The 9349-nt window shown below is 45.5% G+C and overlaps 1 protein-coding gene across 1 annotated transcript; it reads left to right on the forward strand.

The window, feature by feature from the left end:
- Positions 1–4: 4 nt before the first annotated feature.
- On the forward strand, positions 5–4596 carry LOC144741592 (aryl hydrocarbon receptor nuclear translocator 2-like; the record flags this gene model as incomplete). Its single annotated transcript, XM_078624102.1, is given in 16 exon segments — positions 5–137; positions 347–449; positions 740–805; positions 937–1022; positions 1141–1217; positions 1393–1527; positions 1612–1686; positions 2027–2178; positions 2395–2470; positions 2586–2709; positions 3335–3437; positions 3543–3663; positions 3665–3682; positions 3810–3960; positions 4290–4435; positions 4498–4596. Coding segments are annotated over 16 exon segments (1665 nt in total), but the record flags the coding sequence as incomplete, so codon positions are not given.
- Between the last annotated feature and the right edge of the window lie 4753 nt (positions 4597–9349).

The raw sequence follows: 9349 nt of genomic DNA on the forward strand, positions 1-9349 counted from the left end.
CGTGTCGGACTCGGTGACACCCGTACTGAACCACCCCCAGTCTGAGTGGTTTGGCAGCACCCTGTACGAGCAGGTCCACCCTGATGACGTGGACAAACTGAGGGAACAGCTCAGCACCTCGGAAAACTCCATGACGGGTAGGACGTCGTCTGTCAGAGATACGTCAAAGTGTTTGATAGAAGCTCGTGTGATCATATGATCGTGTTCTATAAAGTTGAAATGAGTCATGTGATGTGGATCAGATCAGTCTCAGATCAGCTGATGAAATCTGTGACACTGGTGCACCTAGCCAGGAGTACTCCATCCACTGACTACACAGAGTACTACTGTTTGTGTGTGTGAACAGGACGGATTCTGGACCTGAAGACGGGAACGGTGAAGAAGGAGGGACAGCAGTCCTCCATGAGAATGTGTATGGGCTCCCGACGCTCCTTCATCTGCCGCATGAGGTGTGCTTTACTTCAGGGTCGTGTTACTCTAGTTTCACCTTAACATGTGCTCACAAGGAATCCTGTCGATTCTGTTGTCCGTTCTTTTTAAGTTGCATGATGTCTTGTTTCACACTGGAGATTTTGTTTGTGACATTCTGTCAAGTATCATGTTCACGCAAGCCTATAATACATGTTGGACACCATCTTTGACACCTTGTTACTTCAACTTGTTCAGAATTGCCAGTTTGTCTTGTTTGTCTCAGTCTTGTAGTTGTACGACAGTAACGATACTTGTGTTGTGTGTGCAGGTGTGGCAGTGCTCCTCTGGATCACATCTCCCTCAACCGACTGTCCAACATGAGGAAGAGATACAGGTGGGGGACTTCGTCTCATCACCTTCTCTCTTTACATCCTCTGTGTATGGACACACTCTGTCCAAAGACCCAGTACTGTTCTTACATGCTGGAGTGTGTGTGTGTGCGCTTGTGTGTTTGTTTGTTTTCAGGAACGGCCTTGGACCGTCCAAAGAAGGAGAGGCTCAATACTCGGTGGTTCACTGCACTGGTTATATCAAAGCGTGGCCCCCTGCTGGTAAGAGACAAAACAACAATGCAGGTCAGCAGACAGCATGTCAGAAAACACAAGTTCAACCAGTGACTGAATGAAGACGGTTGTACAACACTCTCTGTCTGTCTCCATCTCCTGTCAGGAATGACTGTTCCAGATGAAGACGGTGATGGAGGTCAGACGGGTAAATACTGTCTGGTGGCCATCGGACGGCTGCAGGTGTGTGTGTGTGTGTGTGTGTGTGTGTTTTTTGACGAAATGGAAACTAGGGCCCAGTTTTATTTTCCACTTGCACTGAATTGTTGATTGATAAAATCAATCTAAATATGCAGTAAAGGGAACATTATACAAACTAGTGGAGGTAAACAACAAAATGTGTGTTTGTGCTCCTCAGGTGACCAGCTCTCCAGTCTCTATGGACATGAACGGTCTGTCAGTGCCCACAGAGTTCCTGTCACGTCACAACTCAGACGGCGTCATCACCTTCGTCGATCCGCGCTGCATCAACGTCATCGGTTATCAGCCTCAGGTCAGGTGCAGGATGATGAATTACTGTTAGAGGTCTATGCTGGCGTCCATCACTTACCGGGAACTGTCGGTGTGTCTCCTCCAGGACCTGCTGGGGAAAGACATCCTGGAGTTCTGTCATCCTGAGGATCAGAGTCACCTGAGAGAGAGTTTCCAGCAGGTGAGAACAAGTGACCTCTCTCTGCCTCTTCTAATAATATTTCACTTCCTCTTCATTTCACTTTCATCTTCCGGTCCACAGTTTGAAAAAAAAAGGATCTTGGTTCATTTGCAGATCAGATTTAAAAGTCTGATGGTCCCAGTCAGAGGCCCAATTAATGATAACGATTAATTGATGTGCTGTTAGTCTAGAGATCCAGCTCCTCACTGCCGTACTTTGGTAGTTATTGCCGTCAGACTCGCCCACATGGAGGCTCTGGATTCTTGCTTCAATTTGTCCTGAGTGATTCCAGTGGGATCTTGACCAACAGTCGTGATGGGTGGGTTTGCTCATTGTGCAGGTGGTGAAGCTGAAGGGTCAGGTTCTGTCTGTGATGTACCGTTTCCGCATGAAGAACAGGGAGTGGATGCTGATCAGAACCAGCAGCTTCACCTTCCAGAACCCCTACTCAGACGAGATTGAGTACATCATCTGTACCAACACCAATGTCAAGTAAGCTCCTCCTGGAGGTGACGTTCTGCTGCGTGCATTCTCATATACGCAGACACGTGCACGCACACACACAATGTGTCTGCGGGAATATGAACAGAGCGTCTCCGTCACTGACGTCACACACTAAATGTTATTGGTCCAAGCGTCGACCCTTGTGGTTCCTGGCGATTGTAGCTGGTGTCCATTGACATGTTGATGGTTGGCTGGTCCTTGCAGGCAGTTACAGCAGCAGCAGCAGGCAGAGCTGGAGGTTCACCAGAGAGATGGACTGACAGCCTACGACCTGTCCCAGGTGAGCTTCATCTTCCCACCACCACCACCACCACGTTTGACCCCACCCACACAACTAATATGTATCTGTCGCAGGAAGTAAAGATGTGTTCGCTTCTTCTCACCTCCACCTTTAGGTGCCGGTGCCCAGTGTGAGCAGTGGAGTTCACGAGGCGGGGAAGAACATTGACAAGACAGAAGCCCTTTTCTCCCAGGAGAGAGACCCGCGCTTTGCTGAGATGTACACCGGCATCTCTGGCTGTAAGGCTGTTTTCATTGGATGATTACTGTTTTTTTCTTTGTTCAGACAATCCACCTCCTGCACAGATGCAGAACGTACAAGATGTTCCTCATGATGTGATCAATCACCCGATATCATTCCAAAGAGTCTCAACAAAACCAATAGCATGTTCACGTGACACCACCGCAGTTCAGAAGCTGCTGTCAGTGAGTTACATTCAGGAGTCCTTCATGTTAATGGAACTAAAGTGAACCACTGTGGTCATCCTGTTAAGCCCCGCCCACAGATTCTGCACATGGCTCTGAGCCTGCCTACATCAGATAGACCCATGTGATTGGTCCAGACTGAATTTGTTCGTCGTTCATCACCAAATATTCATGTCCACATGGAGACAATCCACACCAACATGAAGGTCACTCATCAGCCACCTGCTGCAGATCCATCCTCCAGGTGGACCATAGGTACCTGACCGGTCTTCACCTGTTGGACATGTTAGACAACTAATGTGTCTCCCTCTCTGGAAATATTGAACTCTGCCCAGAGACAGAATTTTGATCTGAAGAACCAGAAGGACTTACTAAGACATTATAAGACATTATGGAAATACACAAAATATTCACTGTGTGTGTGTGTCTGTCTCCATAGCTGGAGATAAGAAGATGATGGTTCCGTCGTCCACCGCAGGAGGACAGCAGCTCTACTCTCAGAGCTCTCCCTTCCAGCAGGGACACTCTGGAAAGAGCTTTAGGTACTGGTCACTGATGAGCGCGTTGGTGAGTGTGGTGCTCAGGAGATGATGACATTTGGTTTGATGATGGGCGGTGTGTGTGTGTGTGTTCCTCTTGCTGCCCAGTTCCTCTGTGATCCATGTCCCTGGAGTGAATGACATCCAAACATCAAGCTCATCCAATCAGAACCTCGCTCAGATCTCCAGACAGCTCAACCCCGGTCAGGTGGCATGGTCAGGCAACCGCCCCGCCCTTCTCTGGCCAGGTGACACACACACACACACACACACACACACACACAACTTGTCTCACTTCCACGGCGATGATGGTGAATGATGTCGGTTGATGATAAACAGCGGGTCAGTTCGGTCAGCTGTGTCTCTGCTCTCCAGTCCAGTAAAGCTCAGTCCAGCCCCTTTGGCATTGGCACTGGCCACAGCTACCAGACCGACCCAGCGTCCTACAGTCCTCTGTCATCCCCGGCGACCTCCTCCCCCAGCGGAAACGCCTACTCAGGACTGACAAACCGCAGCACAGCGTTTGGTGAGTGTGTTGGTTTCAGGCGTCGTGGGGCTGATGGTCCTTGTCACGTGCTGGATTCTTTGTGTGCATGAGCCTGGTGGCCAGCTACAGTCTGACTACTACTTCTAATTCTGTCAGGGAAACGGGGAGTGTTTGTTTATTCTACTTCTACTACTACTTATGTCAGGGAAGGGGGGTTCATTTTCGACCTCAACTTCTACTTCTTTTTCTGCCGGGGATACGCTGGCGTTTTCTTCTACTTTTTCGAACTTCAGCTGCCATGCGCTCACACGTGACTGCATACATGGGCATTATTCATCGACGTGTTTATATTTTGCGTGTGCGTCCAGATGTGTCGGGGGAGGGCAGTCAGAGTGGAACACAGTTTCAGGGTCGTCCCAGTGAGGTTTGGTCCCAGTGGCAGAACCAGCATCATTCCCAGCAGGCCGGGGAGCAGCACACACACCCCAACCCCAGCCAGACTGAAGTCTTCCAGGTAACAGACACGTCGTGTAATGTCTCAGCCTACACCGTGACAGCTAACCTCTGTGTCTGCAGGACATGTTACCCATGGCGGGAGATCCCACCCAGGGAACCGCCAACTACAACATTGAGGACTTCGCTGACCTCGGCATGTTCCCGCCCTTTTCTGAGTAGCCCCTCCCTCTTGTCACACCCCCCCCCCCCTCTCCAGCTGATGGTGGAGGAGAGCTGGACCGCTATTTGCATCATGTTCATCTTCCGTTTGTATGTTGCGGGCCGATGTGCAGCACAGTGAATGTTTGCGTGCACATGTTCCGTTCAAGCACTCGTACAAAGGCGCCGTCCGCTCAGACGCAGAACATACACATACCTCATCACTGAACGAGGAGTCCTGTCGTCAGATGGACGCTACCTCAGTCAACGTTCATCAGCAGTTTGTCTGTCGTCGTGGTCTCTACAAATGCAGTGAAAGCATCATCGTGACAACCAGTCAGCAGCGTACCCAGAGGAGCGCAGTTGTTTGATTTGAGTAGTATTTGACAGAAGTATTTTCTTTTTATCTGCGGTTAGAACGATGCTGAACGAACTTCAGGATCGAGGTTCAGTTTTAACGTTCTCTGCTTGTGCTTCAGGCGCTAACATCGCTAACATCCTGGCTACAAGGTTCTTTGTTAGCAGTGATGGGAAGGTTCCTTTGGAAATGTGTCAAAGTGTCATCATCAAAGTAACTTAACTATTGACATTTGATTTAGTTTTCTCGATGCTGAATCAATGATGTTGACTGTTTCAAATGTGTCAGTGTTTTGAACTTCCAACAGCGTCAACACTGATTGCTGCCAAGCAGCTTTAAAATAACATAACAACAAATGAATAAGGACAAAAAACATCTTAACTAGGTTTTTGCAGACAATTCTTCAGATCTAGCTAAAATTGTTGTCATGAATATTTACATAACTAATGTAAGAATATACATTTGTCGCCAGTGATGTGACTGATCATACTTATGTATGTCATCTACGAGGACATAGAACGCCTGCAGAGAAAGTTCTTACTGTGATTGAAACCTGCAGGTGTGTTTCAGAGGTTTAACGTGTACCAGCACGTCTCACAGGAGCTGTGACATGCACCTCCCATTGCGTCGCATGTCTCATGTGACACACTGTCTGCTTAGATGATGTCAGGGGATGTTGTCAGTGCCAAACAGTTATTGTACAACGAGCAAACAGAGTAAACATCCACATTTATGGTGGGAAGCAGCGTGATGTCGTTTCTATGAGCCACAGCTGGAAGTGACTGTCTTCTCTGGCAGAAACAACAGTGATTGGAAAGAGAGAACGCTTCACACGCCACCTTGTTTTATGCCAAGTGTTGAAGACATACATTTCCGTCTGCCTCCAACACACCATCTCTGACTGTCAACCGCAGGAACCAATCCACTAACGCTCAACCACAACCAGCTGCCACTGGGCTGCCGCTTCGATGCGACTAGCTAATGCCCAGCTCGCTCGCCTCATTCACCTCACTGTGTGACGTCTAGCTGTATGTAGTGAAGCTGGTGTGCACAAAGAAGGATTCTGTGGATCAATGAAGCCGATTAGGGGGGGGGAAGAAAAAAGTCATTGCAGGCAGTTGCTAAGTTAAGTGCACTTCATACGCTAACTACTTATCTCACCTTCGCCATAGCATCCAAGCAGAGCGCAGTAATTATTTGTGTATTCCGTGTACTTCAGCTCTCGCTGCGTATAAACTTTTTGACTGACAGACTTCATCATTTCTAGCACAGGAGCTTTTACATGATAGATTGTACGATGTCTCGGACAGGGAGAAACCTCCTTTCGCTGAAATCTTTTGTAAATAATGTGATTTTTATGTCGACGCGTGTTCCTTTCACAGAGTACATGTTTTTTGTGTAGTTCCTAATGGTATTGTGTGCAGTGTGAGTACATATTTAACAATGGGTATTTAGTTTAGTCTGTTCATTGTACATTCAGTTCAGCCTGTATAAACTGTGTAAATGTGACCCATTATTATTTTTTTGTGCAACAAACTGTGCTTGTGACAATAAATTCTTATTGGTTATGTGGGTTCCATTCAGTTTCAGTTGTCCAGCTCTGTTTGACCTTCACAGCCTCCGTCTCAAAGTCTTTCTCTTTGTGCAACACTCATGCATGTATCAAATTATTCCTTCTGAAGGTTGGTAAAATTAGTGTTTCACGTTTGTTCGGTCAGACTAGTTGACTCAGACAGAGATCAGATAGACCACATGTTAAACAAAATCACACCCTTAATCCAGAAAGTGAGTGTAATACACAATTGTGGCAGTCTGCAGCCTCCGCAGAAGTGCAGGGACAAGGCAAGATGGATAGATGCTTTAGTCCTTTAGTCATATCCAAGAGAAACCTATACACATATATAATCCAGTCCAAGTCCAAGTCAAAAACCCACTGACGACTAAATCCAAAAAGGAGCAGGCAGGAGCAGAGTCGAAAATATAGACATACAGTGGGTATGGAAAGTATTCAGACCCCTTGAAATTTTTCACTTTGTGTCATCGCAGCCATTTGCCAAAATCAAAAAAGTTCATTTTATTTCTCATTAATGTACACTCAGCACCCCATCTTGACAGAAAAAACAGAAATGTAGAATTTTTTGCAAATGTATTAAAAAAGAAAAACTGAAATATCACATGGTCATAAGTATTCAGACCCTTTCCAGTGACATTCACATTTAACTCACATGCTGTCCATTTCTTCTGATCCTCCTCGATATGGTTCTGCTCCTTTATTGGAGTCCAGCTGTGTTTAATTAACTGATTGGACTTGATTGGGAAAGGCACACACCTGTCTATATAAGACCTTACACCTCACAGTGCATGTCAGAGCAAATGAGAATCATGAGGTCGAAGGAACTGCTCAAGGAGCGCAGAGAAAGAATTGTGGCAAGGCAAAGATCTGGTCAAGGTTACTGAAGAATTTCTGCAGCACTCAAGGTTCCTCGGAGCACAGTGGCCTCCATAATCCTCAAATGGAAGAAATTTGGGACGACCACTACTCTTCCTAGACCTGGCTGTCCAGCCACGCAATCGTGGGAGAAGAGCCTTGGTGAGAGAGGTAAAGAAGAACCCAAAGTTCACTGTGGATGTATTGAATTGATTCATGTGGGAACTGATTCACTGTGGATGTATTGAACTTATTCACTGTGGGAACTGTTTCACCTTGGGAACTGAAACACTGTATATGTTTCGAATTGATTCACTGTGGGAGCTGAATAACTGTGGATGTAGTGAATTGATTTATTGTGGGAAATGATTCACTGTGGATGTATTGAATTGATTTACTGTGGATGTACTGATTCACTGTAGATGTATTGAATTGATTCACTGTGGATGTATTGAAATGATTCACTGTGGGAACTGATTCACTGTGGAAACTGATTCACTGTGGACGTATTGAAATGATTCACTGTGGGAACTGATTCACTGTGGGAAGTGAATCACTGTGGAACTGATTCATTGTGGATGTATTGAATTGATTCACTGTGGGAACTGATTCACAATGGGAACTGATTCACTCTGGAAATATTGAATTGATTTACTGTGGGAACTGATTCACTGTGGATGTACTGATTCACTGTGGGAAGTAATTAAAATGGGAAGTGATTCACTGTGGATATATTGAATTGATTCACTCTGGGAACTGATTCACTGTGGATGGATTGAATTGTTTCACTCTGGGAACTGATTCACTGTGGATGTATTGAATTGTTTCAACTGTGGGAACTGATTCACTGTGGATGTACTGATTCACTGTGGGAAGTAATTCACAATGGGAACTGTATAATTGTAGGAATTGATTCAATTCCTTCATTCAATTCATTGTGGGAAATGATTCACTGTAGATGTATTGAATTGATTCACTGTGGGAACTGATTCACTGTGGATGTATTGAAATGATTCATTGTAGGAATTGATTCACTGTGGAAAATGATTCACTGGGAAATGATTCACTGTGGATGTACTGATTCACTCTGGGAATTGATTCACAATGCAAACTGATTCACTGTGGGAGCTGATTCACCGTGGATGTATTGAACTGATTCACAATGAGAACTGATTCACTGTGTGAAGTGAATCACTGAGGATGTATTGAATTGATTCACTGTGGGAACTGATTCCCTTTGGATGTACTGATTCACTGTGGGAAATAATTCACAATGGGAACTGATTCACTGTGTGAAGTGAATCACTGAGGATGTATTAAATTGATTCACTGTGGGAACTGATTCATCGTGGATGTATTGAACTGATTCACAATGGGAACTGATTCACTGTGGGAAGTGATTCACTGTGGGAGCTGAATCACTGAGGATGTATTGAATTGATTCACTGTGGGAGCTGAATCACTGTGGATGTATTGAATTGATTCACTGCGGGAGCTGAATCACTGTGGATGTATTGAATTGATTCATTGTTGGAAATAATACACTGTGGATGTAGTGAATTGATTCACTGTGTGAAGTAAATCACAATGGGAAATGATTCACTGTGGGAAGTGATTCACCTTGGGAACTGAATCACTGTGGATGTTTTGAATTGATTCACTGTGGGAGCTGAATCACTGTGGATATATTGAACTGATTCATTGTGGACGCTGATTCACTGTGTGAAGTGATTCACAATAGGAACTGATTCACCGTGGGAGCTGATTCACCGTGGATGTATTGAACTGATTCACAATGGGAACTGATTCACTGTAGAAGAATTGAATTGATTCACTGTGCAAACTGATTCCCTGTGGATGTACTGACTCACTGTGGGAACTGATTCACTGAGGACATATTGAACTGATTCACTGTGGGAAATGATTCACTGTAGATGTATTGAATTAATTCACAGTGGGAACTGATTCACTGTGGATATATTGAAATG

This window comes from Lampetra planeri, unplaced genomic scaffold (genome assembly GCF_965212315.1).
Source record: "Lampetra planeri unplaced genomic scaffold, kcLamPlan1.2.h2 scaffold_616, whole genome shotgun sequence".
Taxonomy (NCBI): domain Eukaryota; kingdom Metazoa; phylum Chordata; class Hyperoartia; order Petromyzontiformes; family Petromyzontidae; genus Lampetra; species Lampetra planeri.